General features: G+C 39.3%; 1 protein-coding gene across 13 annotated transcripts in view; it reads left to right on the forward strand.

Moving 5' to 3' along the window:
- The window catches only part of Mast2 (microtubule associated serine/threonine kinase 2), a 176,464-nt gene that overhangs the window by 77,926 nt on the left and 74,488 nt on the right, over positions 1-24,050 (forward strand). For 7 of the 13 annotated variants that reach the window (XM_052715908.1, XM_052715912.1, XM_052715909.1 and 4 more), the window contains one exon: positions 14,274-14,468. The exons of 5 other annotated variants lie outside the window; for them this stretch is intronic. In XM_052715908.1, the coding sequence (XP_052571868.1) occupies positions 14,274-14,468 (195 nt within the window). Of the gene's footprint in view, positions 1-8,646; positions 8,685-14,273; positions 14,469-24,050 lie in introns of those variants that run through there. One more of the 13 variants, XM_052715921.1, reaches the window with a different exon arrangement.

Genomic DNA, 24,050 nt, shown 5'->3' on the forward strand with positions numbered 1-24,050 from the left:
CCACTGGACCTGGCTTGAACATTTGAAACTTAAGAGCCCACCCTTAGTGACACTTTTCCTTCAATAAGGCACACCTATTCAAACAAGACCACACCTCCTAATAGTGTCACTCTTTGGTGACCAAGCATTCAAATTTATGAGTCTATGGCAGTCATTCCTATTCAAACCACCACATTCCACTCCCTGGCCTCCACAGGCTTGTAGCCATATCATAGTGCAGAAATGCCGTCTAAAACTTCCCATAATCTGTAGCAATCTCAACACTGTTTAAAAGTCCAAAGTTCAAAGTCTCTTCTGAGACTCATGGCAATCTATTAACTGTAACCTTCTGTAAAATCAAAGTAAAAAAAAGACCATATACTTCCAGCGTTCAATGGCACAGAATATACATTGCCATTCCAAAGGGAGGGAAGGGAGCATAGTGAGGAAATACTGGACCAAAGCAAGACCAAAAACCAGCTGAGCAAACTCCAACCTCTTCATCTCCATGTCTGATGAGTAAACACTCCAACTCCTTTCAGCTTTGGTGATGACAACACACTTCTCTCTCTTGAGTTGTATGATGGTTTGAATGAAAATGGCCCCCATAGACCCATAGGGAATGGCACTGTTAGGAGGTGTGATCTTGTTGGAGGAAGTGTGTCACTGAGGGGGTGGGTGTACCTAGAGTTTTCCTGCCTGGCCCACAGTCAGGACAAATCTCTCCCCACCTGCTAGTCCCACAGCCACTCAGACCCAACCAAGTAAACACAGAGACTTATATTGCTTACAAACTGTATGGCCATGGCAGGCTTCTTGCTAACTGTTCTTATATTTAAATTAATCTGTTTCTATAAATCTATACCCTTGCCCCGTGGCTCGTGGCCTTACCGGCGTCTTCCACATGCTACCTGTCATGGCGGTGGCTGGCAGTGTCTCCTCCCAGCTTCCTGTTCTCTCAGTTCTCCTCTCTGTTAGTCCTGCCTATACTTCCTGTCTGGCCACTGGCCAATCAGTGTTTTATTTATACAGAATGCTATCCACAGCACTTCCCTTTTTCTTTTTTTTTTCAAAAAGGAAGGTTTTAACCTTAACATAGTAAAATTACATATAATTTGGGAATTTGGGCGTAGCTTCTCTTACTACTTCCTGTTGGATGGGGGCGCTGTATCTTATGGGGACACAAAGAAAATTGTAGGATTATGGAGTAGTCCATGAGGCTGTATTGACTGAGCCAGTTGCCTTCAAACCATTCTGGATGTTGGATCATCTGGGCCATGGTGTCATCTGAGACCTTTCAGGGGGTCTTGGCTGGTCAAACCTGATGTATCTTAATCTGGAACAAATCCATAGCCTCTTGCTTTCTGTGGAAACAAAAGCAGAACCTCCTTTCCAAAGCAACATAGCCTTACATCCAAATTTTGAAGTCAAGGTACCTTTAAAATATACATTTTGGCATAACTTAACAGCTTTTGTAATCAAATGTTTTTCTTCAGTTACGAATATCAAAGAGAACATAATCCAGATTCTCTGTGTGGTAGCCATCTTTACGTGGCTTATTTTTTATATTACCTTGAACCTACTGCATTCTAAGACTGAAACAGCGCTGTGCCTGCTGGCTCCGCTCACTTCAGCTTCCCAACATGGCCATGGTACATTTCCCGCCAGCTCTGGGAGCCATCAACTCTCAGAAATAGTGGGTCTATGCTTCTATCAAAGCAACATGTAACCCAGAAACCTCTTTTTTTGTTTTGTACTAGCAAAGGCTAAATCCACAACACAGCGTAATGTGCCACTTGCAGAGGCCTCATTCCCGCCATACTGCAGGTCGAGCACGCACGCCAGAAACCCACCATAGTAGCTCAAACATGCAGGCTGCGGCTAGCTTGAAAGAGACAACTAGGAACTGTTTTAGCTCCGTTTTAGAATCTTTTTACTCAGGTTTTAGGTGGAAACTCTTGCCCCATGTTGGGCGCCATTTGTAGCTAGTGTTTTCCTGCCTGGCCCACAGTCAGGACAAATCTCTCTCACCTGCCAGTCCCACAGCCACTCAGACCCAACCAAGTAAACACAGAGACTTATATTGCTTACAAACTGTATGGTCGTGGCAGGCTTCTTGCTAACTGTTCTTATATCTTAAATTAATCCATTTCTATAAATCTATACCTTGCCACATGGCTCGTGGCTTACCAGCGTCTTCAGGTGGGCTTTGAGGTTTCAGAAGCTCAAGCCAGGCCCTGTGGCTCACTCTTTTCCTACTGCCTGTGGATCCAGATTGAGAACTCTTAGCTCTTTCTCCAGTACCATGTCTGCCTGTACACTGCCATGCTTTCCACCTTGATGGACTAAACCTTTGAACCTCTAACCCTGCCCCAATTAAATGTTTTCTTTTATAAGAGTAGCCATGGTCATGGTGTCTCTTTATAGCAATAGAAACCCTAACTAAGGCAGGTTTGTTCTACACTCTGTTAGCAATTCTCCTTGGCAGGTATCCCACAACTCTGGCATCTCCAGCATTTTGGGGTTTCCAAGGCAATCCAGGTTTTACCTTTACAGCTTCACATAATATCCTTTCTTGACCTTCATGCATGGACACCCCTAACACACACCCAGTCTCAGTGGTTTTCCTTAGTGTTAGAGGGAGATTACATAACCCTGTTCTTGGATCCTTGACTCTAAAGCCAGAACATGGTTAAAACTGCGAAGTTCTTCTGCTTGCTGGAGCTGGAACGTGGTCCCCTCATTCAGATACTTTTTCACCAGCTTTCTGGGTTTTTTTTTTTTTTTTTTTTTTTTTTTTTTTTTTTTTGGTATGGTTTTCTTCACTGCCTGAGCTTGGCAAAAGACCTGTAAGGTTTAAAAAAAAAAAAAAAAGAAGAAGAGGAAGAAAAAATGCCCAAAGCATCTAGAGACAAAAAACTTTCAAAAATACCATTGTGTTTATTTTGTGTTGGCCATCTACTCTTGGGGATGGGGCCTGCTCTTAAATTTGATTTGTACATCCAGTGAGACTTCTGGAGAAAACAAATTTTTCCCTTGTGAGAGGTTTTCAGTAGGAATTGACTTCTGGTTTCAGGATGGGTACTTGTGTCCACTTTTCCTCTCAGTGCTGGGAACCCATCTTAGCCAGTGTTTTTAGCCACTGAGCCATCTCTCCAGAACCCATATAGATCTTTAAAAATAAAAAAAGTTTGGTGTTGGGGATTTAGCTCAGTGGTAGAACACTTAACCTAGCAAGCACAAGACCCTGGGTTCGGTCCTTAGCCCCGGGGGTGGGGGTGGGTGGGAGTTTTTAGGGTTCTTTTTTTGGTTTTTTGATGTTCTTTTTTTTTTGTTTTGTTCTCTGTATAGCCTTGGCTGTCTTAGAACTCACTCTGTAGACCAGGCTGGCCTCAAACTCACAGAGATCCACCTATCTCTGCCTCCCAAGTGCTAGGATTAAAGGTATGTGCCACCATCACCCAGCTTAAAAATAAAAAAGTTTTAAATTAAGCTAACAGACTCTAAAGTACAATGTTGTATGTATCATGAGAAATATAATCTCAATCCTGTAAAGATACAGCTACTCCCCCTTTCCCATAGAAAAATGCACCTTTATAAAAATCTTGTAACATAGTAACGAATATAAGTAAAATATGAATAAAAGTACTATTTTTAAAAACATGTTAATTATTTTAAACTATTAGTAAGGGAGGCAGGCAGATGTAACAGTTCAAAGAAGTTAAAGAAGGATGATTTATATGCATTAAAGAAAGATTAAAATAAGTTACAAGTGTTTGCAAACTGGGTATTTTTTTCTATGGAAAAGGGGAAGTAATTGGATCTTTACAGAATTTATTTTCATGTATATAGACAAAATATTTTGTATTGCCATCAGTTATGGGTAACTTATGAGTTATAGAAAATAGCTTAAATGCAATAAAAGACTAGAATCAAATAAACAGAAAAGTGTGTTCTCAGTAACCCATAGCCTTCCTTTGGAAATACCTAGTATTCTAATTTGATCCTCCCCCCCTCTCCGCACTACTTGTGCTCTCCCCTCCTTTTACCTCTTCTTTTCCTACCTTTTTTTAAATCTAAAATCTTGATTCTTAAACATACACACACACACACACACACACACACACACACACACACACACACACGCACGCACGCACGCACACTCAGGCGCACACATAAATGAAAATAAGTAAAATTTTTACTTCATAAAACCTCATGAAAATTTGAAATCTTCTGTCATTTGTACTTTGAGGCTAGGAAGCCACATCTAAGAAATTCTCATTGAATTGGTGAATTGGTCTCCTTCCAAGGTCTCAGATATCTTACAAGCCCTGGCCATTCCAGGAAAAGATCTTCCATACTTTCCGTAAGATTTGACCCTATAAGCCAAGTTCCAGGCCAGTTTTCCTGGGAAGAGTTTATTTGAACTGGCCATACAAAATTATCTGTACTCCCTTAAAACTGTTTTGTTAAACCTGATTGAATAAATATCATTCTCAAATGTGACATTAGAGGCAAATCCTCAGTTGCAAAACTGTTTTGCAGTTATATTCTAGTGTTGGAAAAAAAGGTGGGGGGGGAGACTATTACTATACCTATTCAGATAACTATATTGCTTTGAAAAGTGAGGAGACTTAGTAAGCCTTTCTCAATCCCAGTTGGAGGAAGGCCAAAGAGAATGAGAAGTGATTTATCAGTGTTTCATTACACAAGAGTTGAGGCTACAAATTAAAAGGTTATAAATAGCCTAAGGGGAAAGATCATGAGCTTCTTTTATATATTAGAAAATAAACATTAAATGAATATTTCTAACAAGTGACTACAGTCATCCCTTCTCATCTTATTCAGTCCTGTATATTAATTTTCATTTTACTGGTTCAAATGTTAGCAGTCTTCTTCTCTACTAAAAAGAGTTCTGGAAATTCTGACTCAGTCCACTGGAATGATCTGGAAGTTCTCCAGTTGTCCTAGTGATACCACTGGAAGCCTGTGCCCAAGAGTCTATTCTTTGACATGTCAATAGTTTTAAATACCTGCTGACTTCTTTGCCTTGTAGCTGAGATAAACTTTCTTTGCTGAGAACATAGACTTTTGCTACTAATTGATTCCATAGCTTTCAAACAAGCATCACTGTGAAAGAGGGTCTCTGTAGATAACAGAGATGTGAATAATTATGGTTATTTTACTGATAATTTTCAAATATGAATGTTCTGATAAAACTATTGGAGGATAAAATTAACAGATGAATTAAGTTAATTAAGTTGCTTAATACCATATAAAGACAAAACAGCTGGGTGGTGGTGGCACCTGAATTTAATTCCAATACTCAGGAGGCAGAGGTAGGCAGATCTGAGTTTAAGGCCACCTTGATCTATAGGACAAGTTCCAGGACAGTCAGGACTACATAGAGAAACCCTGTGTTGAAACAAACATCCCCACCCCCACCCCACCCCGTAAAAAAAAAAAAAAGGAAAAAGACCAGTAAAGCTAACGTAAGATTTGAGGAAATGTTTATAAAATAGCTCTTTTTGAATATTGTGAATGTTATATTTGATTTATAAAACATGATGAACATAATTATTACAGATGAAACAAACCCAAAATGTGACATGATGATAATCTTGTGATTCAATATGTATACTAAAAGTAACTAGGAATTACTTACCATTTAAAAAGAGTCAGGATGGGGGCTGGAGAAATGTCTCAGCGGCTCAAAGTACTGGTTGTTCTTCTAGAGGACCTAGGTTCGATTTCTAACCCCTACATCAGTCAGTAGATGTAGACCCTTTAATACAGTTCCTTATGTTGTGGTGACTCAACCGTAAAATTATTTTGTTGCTACTCTACCATTGTGAATTGTAATACAAATACCAAATATATAGGATATTTGATATGCAACCCCAAGGGGGTCAAGCCCCACAGGTTGAGAACCTATGCCCTACATGCTGACCAACAAGCGTTTGTAACTCCAGTTCCAGGATACTTTTGTTTGGCCTTCATGAGCACTGTATGCATGTGGTGCACAGACACACATGCAAGCAAAACACCCATACACATGAAATAAAAATAAGTCTGGTATAAATATTAGACATCAATATTTTTATAAATCTATCTTGATCCCGCTGGACAGTGATGGTGCATGCCTTTAATCCCAGCACTAGGGGAGCAGAGTTTGAGTTTGAGGCCAGCCCTGTCTACAGAGTGAGTTCCAGGACAGCCAAAGCTACCCTGTTTCGAAAAACAAAACAAAACAAAAAAACCTATGTTGATCCATAAGATATTTGATAACAAATTTTAAAGCAATGTAATTACTTAATAAGTATTTTAGACAACTGAAGTCAATATTAAAGATACTGAATTGTTTGTTGTTTCCTAGTAAGATATGGCAAAGCATTTTCAGGACATTGGATGTCACTCCTGTAACTATATTACAATATATATAGTTTTGTATAACTATAGACTTTATCATAGGCTAGCTGTACTGGTTTAATGAAGTAAGCATCTATGTTAGGAAAAGTCTAGGTGTGATGTTAATATACGTTGTAAAACGGACAGAATATAGAATTGCCTAGGAAACAAGCTTCTGAGCATGCCTGTGAGGGAGTTCCTAGAATGGATTAATCTAGGAGCACCTAAATGTGGGTGGCACCGTTCTATGGCTGGGGGCTCCAGACTGAGTTAAAAAAAGAGGAAGTAGGTCGAGCATTAGTTAAGCTGTGAGCCCATTCTTTCTTAAGTTGCTCTTGTCTGGTGTTTGATCATAACAATGAGAAAAGTTAACTAATACACCCGGTAAAAAGGAACTTAGAGTAGCTTCTTCTAGGATATATAAGGGTAATTTATAGTTGATAGCTAATAAATAGCTAGGATTGTCTTTCTTAAAACCACAAAGAAATTAATTCTTTTAACAATCTGAACTTAGAATTGATTTTTTTCTGAATCAAGATTCCTTGTGGAAAAAGTAGCCTAGATGATATGTTGATTACAGGGTTTTGAGACACTGAATAGAAAATCCAGCTAGGCTGTGCTTGAATTTCTAATATAGAACTGCAAGCAAATAAATGTGTTGCTTTAAGTGGCTAAGAGTGTGGTCATTTCTTATGTAGAAGAAACACAGGCATTGATTTTTATTTTATTTGTTTAGGCAGGGTCTTATGTATCTTAGGCTGACTTTGAACTCTTTGTAGTAGAGGATAGCTTAAACAACTGATCATTTTTCCTTCACCTTCTGAATTCTTGGCTTGAAGGTGTGTACTGACATTCCTGGCCAGCTTCAGTCATTAAGATTCCCCTTCTTTCTAGGTTTGCTTTTGTGTTAACTGTTATGTCTGAAAGCTATTGCCTCATGTATTTTGTTTAGAATAACTAGTTTATTTCAGTATTTTCATAGTTAGCAGTAGAAGTTTGCCATTCTCTCAAAAACGAAAAAATAAAACTATATTTTCATATCAAATTAAGCTAATGAGAAGTTTTTTGCTTTTATTCTTTGATTTTATCTTCAAAACACTCAATAACATAATAAAATTTTTTATTTTTATTTTTGTTCCTATTATAATCTATATAACTGAATAATTTTTAAAATGTTAGGCATGAGTTTTCTTATTACCAGTTAATTTTATATTGTTTTTGAACTCTTAAGAGATCTTCCTGCTTCTGCTGGGATTAAAGGTATGTGCCACCACACCCAGCCAAGTTAATGTTTTTATTTATACTTTTTTCATATCCATTAACCACTTGTTCCATGGCTTTTAATCCATCATTTCTAAATCTAGTATATACTTTCTAAAAACTAAACAATAATTCTAATTTTAAGTGTTTATTAGTATAGAATATTGATTTCTTGCCTTACATGTTTTGTGTAGACCTAAATACAAACTTAGTCTATTAATATGAATCCCTTAAGTCTCCAAAATGTTACACAACTGTTATGAACATTGACCTATATTATGAGTACCTATAGAACCAAGAATTGAAACAAAATGAATCAGGTAAATTGGCGTTTACTCTACTGGAAGTGTCTTAGTCACTGTGAAGAGACCATAACCAAGGCAACTCTTGTAAGAGAAAGCATTTAATTGAGAGCTTGCTTATAGTCTCAGGTTTAATTATTAATTAGTTCATTATTGTGGCTGGGAGCATGGCAGCATGCAGGCAGGCATGGTTCAGGAGAAGTAGTTGAGAGTTCTACATTCTGATCCACAGGCAGAGGGAGACTGGGCTTAGTGTGACCTTTAAAATTTAAAAAAGACTACCCACTAGTGACACACTAACTCCAATAAAGCCACACCTCCTAATCATCCTAATCCTTCTCAAGTAGTGCCACTTCCTGATGAGTAAGCATTCAAGTATATGAGCCTGTGGGGGCCAGTCTTACTCAGACCACCAGAAGATAATTTTTCTAGGCTAGACATCAGTTGTATTTGTGTTTTCTAAGAGGATAGATGTGATAGGTTATTTTGTCTTTTCACCTATTTCTTAGACCCTTTTCTGCTCAAATAGTCATTATTCTCAGAATTCTTTCTCTTTCTGAAGTTTATAGTTTTATAGCACATTAATGACATTCTGACAGTCTTCCCTCTGTACTTTTAATTAAGGAGAGAATAAGAAATACGTAGTCATCTTCTTATGTTCTGAACAGTAGGTTCTTGGGTAGAATTTTAGCATTCCATTTTGTCAGTGTAGATGTCTTGTGACAGAGGCAGCTTCATTTCTTTAAGGATCTTAGTTTTTGTGTGTACTGTTTAGTAGATCTCTAAAGTGAATGATGTATCCCACAGGCCCTTTCCCCCTAACTTGAGTGATAACACAGTCTGAAAATATTTCTGGGAATGAATAGGAAAAGTGGGACATTTCATTTGCCCTACTACCACATATTGAGCCCTGTTGTTGTTTTCAGTATTATTGAAGAAAGTTCATGTTGTGTCGATTTTCCTGAAGTTATTATTGCAAAGTAGTCTAGAGGAAAATCCATTTGCTCTTGTTGTCAGACACTTTTACTGAAAAATGTAGCTCAGAAATTTGTACCATTGTTTCTAGAGACAGAGTGCTTTGGTTCAGCACCTTAGCTAAAGATAGAGATATTGTGGGCTAATAAAATTCATACATAGGGTAACCAAGCATAAGAATTGAGGAGAGGTTGATTTTCAGTTTACCAATATGGCTTACTCTCCTGGTTTTGGTTTGTTATTGTTTGAAATAATGGGAGTATTAATAGTACATATTTTATAGGGCTTTTATGAATATGGGTATTGCCTGGGAAGTACTTAGGTTTTAACCTACTGACTAAGCACTTAATAAAGATTGATTTTTATGTCATGACTTTTTTTTTTAAATTAACTTTGGTTTAGATATTAAAGAACTGGAAAATATTGAGCAGAAACTTAAAACCCTGCCACAGTTGTAAGCTGAATCTAGGAGTGGAGTAGTCTGAGACTGGGGCTTTTGTGACTGATCCTGATATAGTAAGACTTTCTTAAGTGGGACCAGTACTTGTTGAGATTTCTGAGAGCATTCAGTTACCTTTAAGACTTGGAAAGAATAGAATTTTAAATAGGAAACTTTGAAGGCCAAGAAATTGAACTGATATATATATATATATAGTGGGAAATTAAGTACCTATGGCTACTAGGCCAGGGTGGATTTGCTTTGGTGATTAAAACAGAACAGTGGCTTTCAAATGTTTCAGATTTTGTTTTTGTTTTTTGAGACAGTGCTTCTTTGTATAGCCCTGGCTGTCCTCACACTAGCTCTGTAGACCAGGCTGGCCTCGAACTCATACAGATCCACCTGCCTCTGCCTCCCAAGTGCTAGGATTAAAGGCATGCACCAACCACCGCCCAGCTTAAATGTTTTAGATTTTTTAGTAACATTTTACATTGCACCTCATCACACATGTTTACACACATATTTTTATATATATTTCAGTAGTAATTGTAACAAACTGATTTCATCAAACAGCATTTAATCTTATGTGTAATACTATGACATACAATATTTTGTTTTCCCCTTTAAAAAATGTTGATCCTCACTTGATTTGATGATTTACAAAACCTGCAGTTGCAGAAGCACTGGTTGGAGTATAAATTAATCTTTTGACGTTAACCTGGAAAACAGTTGAACATACTTTGCTGTGTAGACGAGTTAAGAGCCTGCCACTGTTGGCAGGTGCTCTGCAGCAAGGAATGAGACTTCTTATTCTTCCACAGTTTCCTTTGATTGCTTAGCTTTCTACAGGTCGGGCTGTTTTTCTCAGATGATTTACCATTAAACTTAGATGTATCTCCTTCTTTAAAATAGGTAGATGTGCCGGGCGGTGGTGGCGCACGCCTTTAATCCCAGCACTTGGGAGGCAGAGCCAGGCGGATCTCTGTGAGTTCGAGGCCAGCCTGGACTACAGAGTGAGTTCCAGGAAAGGCGCAAAGCTACACAGAGAAACCCTGTCTCGAAAAACAAAACAAAACAAAAAATAGGTAGATGTATAATAGTAGCCAGTTTCTCCATAGTTCTTTCTCTGTGCTGTGCACTTTTGTTTTACATATTACTCATCTATATTGGGTACCTTAATTATTTTTATTTTACAGATGGAAAACTAAAGTATACTTAAGTAGTTTACATTAAAATCTGACATGTCTTTCATGTAAATGGTTTCTGTGATAGTTGTTGGATCACATTGCACTAGTTTCTGGGCTTACGGTTGTATTATTTTGAAACAGGTCTTATTTTGCTGGGTAGGCAAAGATGACTGTCAATCTGATCTTTCTGCCCCCACTTCCCAGGTCTAGCTAGGTATTAACATGTCCGGCTCTTCTGGACTTATTTTCTTAACTTTTCATACTTGGTTTCTCACCACAGGTTATTGAAGTGATAAGAGAATAATGGAAATTGAATAAAATTGATGCCAAATTTTTAAGGAATGTAGATTATTTAAATTGATCCGTTTTAGAATTTGAATAATGACTATGCTTGGAGTCTTAAAATTAAAGTCTTGTTATCTTCCACCAGGCCTGGGTTTGAGAATGAATAATGTTGCATAAATACCTACTTATTCTTAGCTCATTAATTTACCATTTGGGATTTGTAAGAGGCCTTCATCCAATCCCCTGCCCCCTACAACAGCTGTTTGTATCCTGCCCCCAGCTCCTGGGTTAGTAGTATTTCTGACACAGTGTGAGTTTTCAAGTTGGTATGTATAATTTCTGCCAGAGCCTTTGGTGCTGCCAAGTCTGAGGGTGGGAGGGTCCAGCTGATTTGTGGGGGAGGGTGCTTGTGACTGTGAGGGAACAAGGTGCTCTCTGGGTCTCTGATTTGCTGCAAGCTGAGTGTGAATGATGTCAGGCAGATCAGAGGACAGCTGATTCATTTAGGGTCTGGAACTTTTCCCTCTCTTGTGCTCTTAGGTTTTGTGAAGGGATTCTGACTGCCATGCTGGTTACTGTTTTGTTTGTTTTTTGAGAAAAATACCTTAATGTTACCCATGAGTTTTGGGAAGCTTTCTAAGTTTTCACTGGCTAAAATGCCCCTTATGTGAGAGAAGTGTCTGCTGAGATTCCAGTGTGAGAGGCAGATCTTGAGTAGTCAGGAGAATGATGAAACGGAGGAGAGAAAGACTGGGAGCACCGTGCCTGCGGATTCAGTAAGGAGGTTGGGGTCTCTGACTTGAAACTGGCAGATGTCAGAAAAAGAAACTAATGCCAAGTAACTCTTTCATTTGCTTGGATGAAGACTCTGCCTTGGAAATGTCTGTTAGGAAGAGGGCAGAGCTGACTTTGTCAATTCAAGGTCAAAAGAGTGGTCCTTGGTGTTTTCAATTCAGATGTAATTTTAGTGGTTCCTAGGTGCTTGGGGAAGCTGGGTTAACCATGAACATAGTTTCCCCTTGCCTTGAAAGCAAGTTTTTAAAGTTATTGTCAAAGATGAAAATAAAAGCCTCAAGAATATGAGGGAAAAAAAAGGAAAATAAAAAGCATTCCTCCTTTGACTCAGACGTGGAGGGATACATTTCGGCCCTTGGCATGTCAGCTTCTAATTGCAGTCCTTCCTTGCAGATTCAGGGCCTTTCAGATTCAAAGTGGAATCCTTTGCCTTAAATTCTGTTTCTCCTTTGCCTGACAGAAACTATTAGGTGAAGATTTCAAAGCTGAGAAATGAGGAGGAGGGTTCTATTTTGGGGGTAGTTTCCCCAAGATCTACTCAGGTTTATTTAGTAAAGAAGTGTTGAGAAAATCATTGAGTAAATCATGGATGAGGATACGATCCTACTCTCCATGTCTCCTCAGTAAGTCGTGAGCCATGCCTTAAATTCCAGAGTAGAGGGAGCACACTTTCTGCATGGGTATTAGTACTCACAGTGACTTTTTGTAGGTTGAGGCTCTTAGCATGCTTATTGATTGAATTACTAATTTTACTAGTCCCTAGAAAATAGCACTCATTTGAATTCCATTTGGCATATTCATATACTTTGAAGAAAACAACAACAACAACAAAAAACAAAACTTGATTTACCAGACTGAGACTAGAGTAAAAAGATCACAAAAAGAAGCATAATCAACTGAAGCACTATTTAAAGTAAATATATGATTCATTAGCTGAGCATGAATTTTTAAATGGAGTTTGTAAACTTTCAAAAATGTAAGTGGTCAACAGTTATGATCTTTGAACATTAGTGCACTATTTTGTGAGTCTTGTATCTGTTCTAGAGATGAATGTGAAAAAATAGCCTTGATGGAGGAGCTAATAAGTAGTTTATTAATCCCTTTTCTTTTCCTTGTTTTTCCTTTTTTCCCCTTTTTTTTTTTTTTTTTTTTTAAAGACAGGAATTTTCTGTAGCCCTGGCTCTCCTGGAACTCACTCTGCAGACGAGGCTGACCTCCAACTCACAGCAATCACCTGCCTCGGCTTCCCCTATGTTGGGACTAAAGGCGTGCGCAGCCACTGCCACTACTACCACTACCAGTTTCTTCTTTCTCCTTTCTTCCTCTTCTCTTCTCCCTCCTCCTTCTCTTCCTCCTCCTCCTCTTCACCTCCTTCTCCTCTTCCTCCTCTTCACCTCCTTCTCCTCTTCCCCCTCCTCCTCCTCTTCCCCCTCCTCCTCCTCTTCACCCTCCTTCTCCTCCTCCTCCTCTTCACCCCCTTCTCTTCCTCATCTTCACCTCCTTCTCCTCTTCCCCCTCCTCCTCCTCTTCCCCCTCCTCCTCCTCTTCACCCTCCTTCTCCTCTTCCTCCTCCTCTTCCCCCTCCTCCTCCTCTTCATCCTCTTTCTCCTCTTCCTCCTCTTCCCCCTCCTCCTCCTCTTCCCCCTCCTCCTCCTCTTCACCCTCCTTCTCCTCTTCCTCCTCCTCTTCCCCCTCCTCCTCCTCTTCATCCTCTTTCTCCTCTTCCTCCTCTTCCTCCTCCTCCTCTTCCTCCTCTTTTTTTTTTTTTCCAAACAATCCTTTTTAGATTACAGCCCAGTGTATAATTAATTTACAGAGTAGTAGTTAGGAGCAAAATGAAATATTAGGTTTTTGCAGATTTTTATAATCCAAATAACATAGTCTTTAAAATGACTAAACCTCACATTATGTGATAAGATTTAAGACTGCCAAGTATGGTGATGGGTGCTTATAATCCTAGCTCTGTGGGAGCCTGAAGTAAGAACTATACAAGGTAGAGACCAGCTTGAGCAACTTAATGAGATGTCTCAAGAAGAAAGGTTTAAAAATTAAGCATTATTTTACAGGATAACTAACACAGAGAAGCTTATTGTAGGGTCTAATGAATCCTAACTTATATATGCAAGGGAAAATATGTTGCATTTATGAAAAATTTAGGTTTACAATTTATTTTACTCTTTTTTTTTTTTTTTTGGTTTTTCGAGACAGGGTTTCTCTGTGTAGCTTTGCGCCTCTCCTGGAACTCACTTGGTAGCCCAGGCTGGCCTCGAACTCACAGAGATCCGCCTGGCTCTGCCTCCCAAGTGCTGGGATTAAAGGCGTGCGCCACCACCGCCCGGCTATTTTACTCTTTTTTGAGACAGGGCCTTGCTATGTAGTCCAGGCTGACTTTAAACTCAGGATTTTCCTCCCAGGCACTGAGATTATAGACATAACTATTTGTCCTCTGTGGGTTAGGTTTTAGTCTGTGTACTGTCTGCCAACAGTAGTACTAGTGTAGAATATTTGAGAATAATTTTTGACCACTTACTTTTCTTAAGCCTCTTGCTTAAATTTAATTCACGTTGAATATGCTTCTTTTCGGTGGAGAAATTAACACTGACCCTTTTTTTTTTTTTTTTTTTTACTATGATACCTTGTCAGAATCTCCACTCTTTGCCGAGGAGCCGACATAAATCAGCACATGTTTTCGCCCTCATCGGCCCCAGCCCTCTCCCTGGCTAAAATCCCATTTAGTGCTGATTGTGTGCTGTCTACTTCTCCTCTTGTCTTTTTCTTGAACCCTCAAGCCCACAGCAGTCCCTGCAGTCCCTGTTCCAGCCGCACATTGCAGTGGAGGTAAGGAAGTCTGCAATGAATTGATATGGTTATTTGCAATGCTTCTGGTCTCATAAAGTCTGTACTTCCCTCCTTAGTAATGGGAAGGAGTTGGTAAAGGCTGTAAAAGTGCTTCACAGATCTCTGCTATATTCAAATTTTCTGAAGAAAGGGTAGTATATTGGTAATAAAATAGTTTTGTGGGCATCCTAACCCTGTGACTGTGACTACTTCATAACACATCCATACTTTATGTAGCAGAAATATCCAAGTATAGGGCCTCGAGAGGTAGATCAGCAGTTAAGAGCACTTGTTCTTGTGGAGGACCCAGCTTTCATTCCCAGCACCCACATGGTAGCTTACAACTGTAACCCTAGTTCCAGGGGATCAAGCAGGCATGCAGCCCGATTATTGGGATATAGGAAGTACAGTAATTAAATTATTAAATACACAGTCACACCTAAGTCTAAACACAGGCCAAATGATTTGTTCCAACTGTTGAAAATAGCTCTCCTTCTGTTTCTTTCTACTTTTCATATGTTCAGCACTGTTTGAGTATATGCTGTTAGGCACTGCATTGGGTATAGGAGACAAAGCAGTATTACATTGCCAAGGTCTTGGTTTAGGACATTGGTTCTCAACCTTCCTAATGCTATGATCCTTTAATACAGTTCCTCGGCTGGGTGTAGTGGAGCACATCTTTAACCCCAGCATGGGGGAGGCAGAGGCAATTGGATCTCTGTGAGTTCAAGGCCAGCCTGGTCTACAAAGTGAGTTCTAGGACAGCCAGGGCTGTTAAACAGAGAACTTCTGTCTCAAAAAAAAAAAAAAAATAGTTTCTCATGTCATGGTGATCCCTAACTATAAAATTGTTTAGTTGCTACTTCATATCTGTAATTTTACTACTGTTATAAATTGTAATGTAAATATCTGACATGCGACCCCTGTGAAAGGGTGGTTCAACCCCTAAAGGGGTTGTGACCTCCAGGTTGAGAACCTCTGGTCTAAAAGCCCCCTTCCTATGTGATTTGTACAGCAGAGGTTAAGTAATTTTTACTTACAGAATATTGAGATTTAAATGACATAATTTGATTTTGGAGATCAAAATCTGCAGGTCTTGGGATAATGTTAGACATTGGACAGTGCCAGGAGCTTGACCCTGCCCTCAGGCACCTCTTCATGTGTGAGGTTGGCACAGACAATGAGTTGAATAGCACAAACAGCATAATGTGGTTTTAGTCTTGGCACATGGCTTGTGGTAGTAGTACCCCTTAATGTTGTAGTTTTAGAACACACAACCTTGAGCAGAATCTTACATTGATAGGCATAATAAAAAGTGAGATTGCTGTTTTCTGGTAGACTTCTTTGCATGTTTATTCACTGTATTAGTGTTGTCACACATTGCTCTAGTATTTAAAAAAGAAATACAAGATAGTTTTGATTGTTTACAGAATATTTTTGTATTTCTTTAAACAGTCTTAAGAGTCTAGGATATACTTATTAAACCACTGTATCCTTTTAGGGATTACTTTTAATCTTTGGTATGATCTGAACAAAATTTGTAATTCATTTCCCATTTTTTGAGGTAATACTTTCTGAGTATTCTGCTTGATTTCTATGCATTGTAAGTTTTTGGTTTTTCGAGACGGATTTTTCTGTGTAGCTTTGTGCCTTTGCTGGAACTCACTTTGTAGCCCAGACTGGCCTCGAACTCACAGAGGTCCGCCTGGCTCTGCCTCCTGAGTGCCGAGATTAAAGGCGTGCGTCACCACTACCCGGCGCTGTAAGTTTTTGCAATCAGGTTGATGGGAATGTGGAGTGTTGTGGCTGTGTGTGAGGTGGGGAAGTATGCCACCTGCTTGATTTCTCCAGAAGTTTCCTTACTCTCATTCAGTGGTTAGTACTCAGCTAAAGCCTTGGGAGCTACCCAATGGTGCTTTGCAGATTTCCGTAGTTCTTTCTGTAGCTGTCTTCTTTCTGGTACTCTTATCTTGAAAATTTTAGCCAACTTAGCCTCTCCAAATTCTGTCTCTTCAATTCAGAGAGATTTTTGGGCTCTTTTGTGTATCTCCTTCATGTGTTGCTTCTTAGAAATAGCTAGTGAGCTGGAGCAATCTTAGTGCTTATTCTCTAAGTTTCCCTTCAGTTGAATGTCTGTTGCTTTACCTATTTTCCCTGGTTTTATTTTAAATGGGGTCCAGCTATGTTGCCCAGCCTGGCCTTAAACTCATGAAGGTAAGTGATCCTACCACCATATCTGGCTGATGGGTGTTTGGTTTGTTGGTGGCTGGTTGGTTTTAAAGAAACAAAAGTAAATCTGGTTAGTTTCCTCATCATCTTGAGGAACAAAAATCTGATATTCTTAATATTTGAGTTCATGTTTCTATTATCAGATATTGATGTTTGACTGATTCACACATTTGTTAAACATAGTAGAAACATACCAAGGTTGTTGTTGGTTTTTTTTTGTGTGTGTGTGTGTGTTTTATCATGCTTTATGAAGAAAAGTTGTAACGCTGGACATAGTGGTGCATGCCTATAAAATTTCCAATTCTTGGGAGTGAAGCCAGGATGATTGGAGTTCAAGGCCAGCCATGAGATCCTGCTTAAAATAAAATAAAAATAAAAAGCAAGAAAAGGTTGAGAAATGAAATTACTAAAGAATAAGTGTAGGTGGTATTTGCTGAAATTTGTTGTGTACTTAACATTTTTGTTGTTGTTGTTTTGTTTTTTGAGACAGGGTTTCTCTGTATAGGTTTGGATACTATCCTGGAACTTGCTCTGTAGACCAGGCTGGCCTTGAACTCACAGGAATCTGCCTGCCTCTGCCTCCCAAGTGCTGGGATTAAAGGCACTAAACATTTTTTAAGTGGTTTATATATTGGTTGATTTATCTATCCTGAAAGGATAGATAACACAAAGTGGTAGTTGTTTCTCTGTTTAGTCTCTAACCCACCTATAAATTTACTGGAAATAGAAGTTTGGTATTAGCAACTTTGTGGAATACAGAAGTCAATTTTTAATTGCTACAGTTCTCTTTGGTTTGCATTGAGAAATTTGTTTTGTTTTATTTTTTGAGGAAGAGTTTCTTTGTGTATCTCTGGCTGTCCTGGAACTAGCTCTGTAGACTAGGCTGGCCTCAAGCTCACAGAGATCCACCTGGCTACAGTAAGAAATCTTTGTGAGAGTGATAATTGGTATTTGAAGGACTCTAGCTTTAGCTCACTTCCTGTTGCATAGTAATTCTAACAACAGTCTCTTCAGTTTTGAATTTCATCAACAGGTAGTTCTTTCTTTCTTTTTTAAATATATATATATATATTTTAAGATTTATTCATTATGTATACAGCATTCTGTCTGCATGTGTCCCTGCAGGCCAGAAGAGGGTGCCAGATCTCATTGCAGGTGGTTGTGAGCCACCATGTGGTTGCTGGGAACTGAACTCATGACCTTTGGAAGAGCAGTTAGTGCTCTTAACCACTGAGCCATCTCTCCAGCTCCCAGGTAGTTCTTTCTGAAGCTTGCAGTCGTTGGTGCCATTTCAGTCCACTGGCCCCTCCTGTGCCACAGGGGGAAGAGACTTCCTGTAGACTTATATGGCAAAAGGATAGGTGCTTTTAGGGGTCTTCTCCAAAATGGAGCAATTTTTGAAGCCTCTGTTTTGATAGTATCAAGATAATTTTCTAAAATTATTCTTCAAAGACAATATTACCTTGATACCCAAACTGAATAAGAATACAAAGAAAAAAGAGAAAAGCATAGACCAATTTCTTTGATGAACATAGAAACCAAAAAAAAAAAAAAAAGAAAGAAAGAAAATTCTTTCTTGTATTTTGTTGTTTTTAATACCAGACATCATGTATAGACCAGGCTGGCCTCAAATTCATAGAAATCTGCCTGCCTCAGTCTCCTAAGTGCTGGGATTAAAGGTGTGTGCCACCATTCCTGGCTCACAATAAAATTTTTGCAAATGCAAGACCAGGCACACAAATGGTACACATCTACACACAGGCAAAACACATGCATAAAATAAATCTAAATAAAATGAAATATTTCTTAAAAAGAACAAATAAGCAATAGTGATGAAGAGTGGTAAGTTGCAGAGGAACAGAGCAGCAACTTCTTGAAGAAAGATGAGCCTACTATGAAGTTGGTGTCTGAGGAAGATTCAGATGACTACTGCTGAGGAGGGAGTCTTATTGGATGGTGGTAATAAACGTTTCGGGGATGACCAACTAGAGATGATCAAGATGATGGAAAAGAGGCTAAGGAAGGAGATGACAACTCTTTAGCACAGAGTGGGTTAGGAATTGTATCTCATCATGGAGGCATTCCTTCCTCTCCCTTAGTGTCTTCAGCACATGCTATTTGTTCTCCTGTCCTTGTCCTCCTTACATTCATGAATTCTGTTGCTCCTTGTTTATTATCTTGAATGTTTCTCATAAGCCTTACTTTGTAATTTTTGATGCCTCACTATTACTTAACAGTTAAAAGGCGTCTTTTTTTTTTTGAGACAGGGTTTTGATGTGTAGCTTTGAAGCCTGCCCTGGAACTCACTCTGTAGACCAGGCTGGCCTTGAACTCACAGGGATCCGCCTGGCTCTGCCTCTCGAGTGCTGGGATTAAAGGCATGCACCACCGCTGCCCCGGAAAAGATTAATTTTTTAATTAACTACCTCAAAGATAATCTTTTGTCATGCAGGAAAAAAATTTTCTAATCATTCGTGATTTTCAATAGTTGCTTCCTTGACTGCAAAGGCAGTCTCATTTGATTGTAGCTCCAAAGAGCAGCTTTGAGTTAAAGACTTGTATACCTCTATATACTTTATGGGCCTGATCAACACAATTGTCACAATGGATTTTTTTTGTAAATGAGTTGGTCTTTCTTTTTTGTTGTTTTTTGTTTTTCAAGACAGGGTTTTTCTGTGCAGACCTGACTGTCCTGGAACTTGATCTGTAGACCAGGCTGACCTTGAACTCACAAAAATCCATCTGCCTCTGCCTCCTAAGTGGTAGAAGGCATTTACCACCTCCTCCCAGCCTGAGTTGGTATTTCAATGCTTCTTCCAGAAAAATAACTGGTGTAATAGTATTAATCTTTGTTTTCTAAAATTGATACTATAATTTCAAGCCTGCTGTCTGGAACCTGTTTTCTGAAGTAAGTCTTTATTAAATCAGGACTTTAAGGGAAAAACAAAAAAAAAAGATGAAAAATAATGTAGAACCAAGAGAACTCTGGTATGTACTGTGGTTGGGAATGTTTAGTTAGATCAGCTATTTTGGAAAACAGTTTTGTGCTAGAGAGATGGCTTAGCAGTTAAGAGCACTGATTACTCTTCCAGAGTACCTGGGTTTGATTCCAAGTATTCACATGATGGCTCACAACTGCCCATTAAAAAAACCATGTTTTTTTAGAGGAAAACATTAGCTCCCTCAAGAAACTAATTAAACATATCCTATGAAAACTAAAAATAGAGGAAAGACTGTCAGTTGGTAGAGTACTTAGCTAGTATCTTAGTTACTTCTTATAACAAAGCACCAAGACCAAGGCAACATATAAAAGAATATTTATTTGGGGCCTTACAGTTCCAGAATGTTAGAGTCCATGACCATCATGGTCGGGAACAAGGCAGCAGGTAGGCAGGCATGGCACTGGAGTGATGGCTGAGAACTCACATCTGATCCATAAGCAGGGGCAGAAAGATAGCTAACTGGGAATGGCTTGGGCTTTTGAAATCTCAAAGTGGACCCCAGCAACTCACCTATTCCAATAAGGTCAGACCTCCTGATCCTTCCCAGACAGTTCCAGTCACTGGTGACCAAGCATTCAAATATATGTACCTCTGTGGGCTAGTCTCATTCAAACCACCGCAGCTCTCATGAATTAAGTCCTGGATTGAATTTTCAGCACTACATAAAACAGGTATGGTGCCATTCTGGAACTCAGGAGACAGAGGCAAGATCAGAAAGGAGTTTAAAGTCATCGTCAGTTACATAGCAAGTTTGATGTCAGGCTATATGAGAGAGACACCTTCTCACCCCTACCCCCACCCCCACCCCCTGCCACCAGAGTAGCATTATCATTTGAAAGGCTGGGGGTTTAGCCCAGTTCCAGTTGCTTAGTATGTATATGGACTTATTTCACATTTATGCATGTATCAAAACATTACATTGCACCCTTGGAATATACATAACATTAAAAATCTGATCCATGATCATGTGTTAAATTTTTTTATCTCTGTATTCTCTTATCTGGAACAACTCTGCTTTCTCAGTGTTTATGCCCTTGATAGTTTAGAAAACCACAACCAAGCTAGGTGGTGGAGCATGCCTTTAATCTCAGCACTTGGCAACAGAGGCAGGTGGATCTCTGTGTGTTCGAGGCTACCTTGGTCTAAAGAGTGAGTTTCAGGACAGTCAGGGCTACACAGAGAGACCCTGTCTTAAAAAAAAAAAAAAAAAGAAAAGAAAAGAAAAGAAAAAAGAAACAAAGCAAAACTACCACCACAAACAGTTATTTAATAGAACATTCATCTATTCATACTTGTCTGATACTTCATTAGAATTAGATTCAGGTAGGAATGTTATCCACTCAGGTGACATAGGCTTTTTTTATACCATTATGATGAAGTTAACCTTGATAATCTGAATAAGGTTAATAGCTGCTTGTTTTCAGTGCAGTTACTTTAAAAAACTTTCAAACAGTTTTTAAAATTATATTTTATTTGGGTTGAATACTCATGCCACAACACATATGTGGAGGTCAGAGGTCAACTTGGGGAGGTTGGTTCTGGCTTTCTCCACCTTGCTGGTTCTAGAGATGGAATTCAGATCATTAGGCTGGGCAGCAACCGTCTTACCAGCATTTTTAAATTGCTTCTTTATTGACAAATACGTTATAAAAATGTTCTTGTAGGCCGGGCGGTGGTGGCGCACGCCTTTAATCCCAGCACTCGGGAGGCAGAGCCAGGCGGATCTCTGTGAGTTCGAGGCCAGCCTGGACTACCAAGTGAGTTCCAGGAAAGGCGCAAAGCTACACAGAGAAACCCTGTTTCGAAAAACCAAAAAAAAAAAAAAAAAAAAAAAATGTTCTTGTAAATCCCTATTCCTCATCAAATTTTTAAAATTTAAATTATTCTCATCACAATTTGATCCATTGAACTGGTGATGTTGCTCAGTGGTAGAATGGCTTACCTGTCGTGTATTAGACTCTAGGTTTGAGACCCAGAATCAATGAAAGGGGGGGGGGGAGACAGGCAAATAGATATACATAATACATAGACACATAGGTACATAGACAGACACATAGATCGATACATAGAATAATTACTTCGCCCACTGATTTTAGTGTCCTTTGATGATTGATGGCTTTAAGCATATTATTACGTTACTTGGGTTGCTAAATAGTACTTTTTCACTTTAGAAAACTTTTAACTCTATCACACGAACCTAATAGAATCCTATTTTACTTAATATGGTATAATTTGTTTTTTAAAATATTTTTAAATTTTATTTTTATTTTACATATATGGGTGGATATTTTGCCTACGTTTTATCTGTGCATCACATGAGTGCTGTGCCCACAGAGGCCAAAAGAGGGTATTGAATTCCCCCAGGAACTGCATTACGGACAGTTGTTAACTGCCATTGAGGTGCTGGGAATCTAACCTGGATCCTGTTAACTGTAAACTATCTCTTGCCCCTATAATCTGTCAATATCCTTGTAAGTGCTGGTGTTGAAATTACACCATTTGGTCCAGAGGCGTTTCATATTGACTTCTATATCCTTTTGATATATATATCAAATATATATGATATATGTTATTTTTGTGAAACTTCCCTTCTGGCCCAGTAAAGTATTCCTGTATAGTTTATCTTTCACTCTCTTCTCTAGCCCTGGATTTAGCCATCTTGATAAAATGCATAGTTCTTGTGAGTGGAGAATGTTATTTAAAAGAAGTTGCTGATACCTATGTACACTATTTTTAGGTAATGTGTGCATGTATTATACATATCTTAAAACTCTTGGCTTACTTGATACCTCTGCTTTCAATTCTAGTTCATTTTAGCTTTCTGTACTTTTGTTTTTATAATTCCTTTTTTTTTTTTTTTTTGCTAATGAGAACCTTGACTCCAGTTATCTTCAATATTTTTTTTTCACTTTACAACTAATCTTTGTACCCACTGACCATGTGTGGGTACAAAAGCTTTCTTTACCTTGTTGATTGTCCCGCACTTCGTGACACACCAGTACCACTATTTTCTTTTTCTTTTCTTTTCTGGAGCTGAGGACCAAACCCAGGGCCTTCTACTTGCTAGGCAAGCACTCTACCACTGAGCTAAATCCCCAACCCCACCCCCCCACTATTTTCTTTAAGTAGATAACATCTTTGTCAAGTCTTGCCAAATACAGCACTACCTACCCTTAGCCACATGACCACCACAGGTTTCTAATGGTTTCTAAACTGAATTATTAAGGAAGGAAGGGGAGGAGAGAGAATTCAGAATCCACTGAATGTGCCACAAGTAAGTGGGGATATGGCACAGTGATATACAGGGCTTGAAAAGAACAAGTTTTTTAGATATAATTTGCATATTATATAGTGCACCGATTATAAGTGATCTGGTAGTTTTGTTTTGTTTTTTCAATTTTGACTGAACTTCAGGGTTCTTATTATTTTCTTTTTATTAAGAGATTTTGTATTCATTTTACATATCAACCACGGATTCCCCTGTTCTCCCTCCTCCCACCCCCCAGCCTTTCCCCTCAATCCATCCCCCATTCCCATCTCCTCCAAGGCAAGGTCTCCCCTGGGGAGTCAGCAGAGCCTGGTACATTCAGTTGAGGCAGGTCCAATCCCCTCCTCCCTGCACCAAGGCTGAGCAAAGTGTCTCAGCATAGGCACTAGGTTCCAGAAAGCCGGCTCATGCACTAAGGACAGGTCCCGGTCTTACTGCCTAGGGGCCCCCTAAACAGTTCAAGCTAAATAACTGTCTCACTTATCCAGAGGGCCTAGTCCAGTTCCATGGGGGCTCCTCAGCTATTGGTTTACAGTTCATGTGTTTCCATTAGTTTGGCTAGTTGTCTCTGTACTTTTTCCAATCATGGTCTCGATATCTCTTGCTCATATAATCCCTCCTCTCTCTCGTTGATTGGACTCGGAGCTCCACCTGGGGCTTGGCCATGGATCTCTGCATCTGCTTCTATCAGTAACTGGATGAGGGGTTTATCATTACAGTTAGGGTGTTCGGCCATGCAATCACCAGATTAGGTCAGTGCAGGCACCCTCTCAACCATTGCCAGTAGTCTATAGTGGAGTCATCTTTGTGGATTCCTGGGGACCTCTCTAGCACTTTGCTTCTTCCTATTCCTGTGGTGTCTTCATTTATCATGGTATCTCTTTCCTTGTTCTCCCACTCTGTTCCTGATCCAGCTAGGACCTCCTGCTCCCCTATACTCTCTTTTCCCCAACCCTTGCCCTTCATTACCCCCTCTCCCCCCAAGTTTGCTCATGTAGATCTCATCCATTTCTCAGTCACTGGGCAATCCCTGTGTCTTTCTTAGGGTCCTGTTTACTAGCTAGCCTCCCTGGAGCTGTGAGT

This window comes from Peromyscus californicus, unplaced genomic scaffold, assembly GCF_007827085.1.
Source record: "Peromyscus californicus insignis strain IS unplaced genomic scaffold, ASM782708v3 Scaffold_5__1_contigs__length_169319896, whole genome shotgun sequence".
NCBI classification, from domain to species: domain Eukaryota; kingdom Metazoa; phylum Chordata; class Mammalia; order Rodentia; family Cricetidae; genus Peromyscus; species Peromyscus californicus.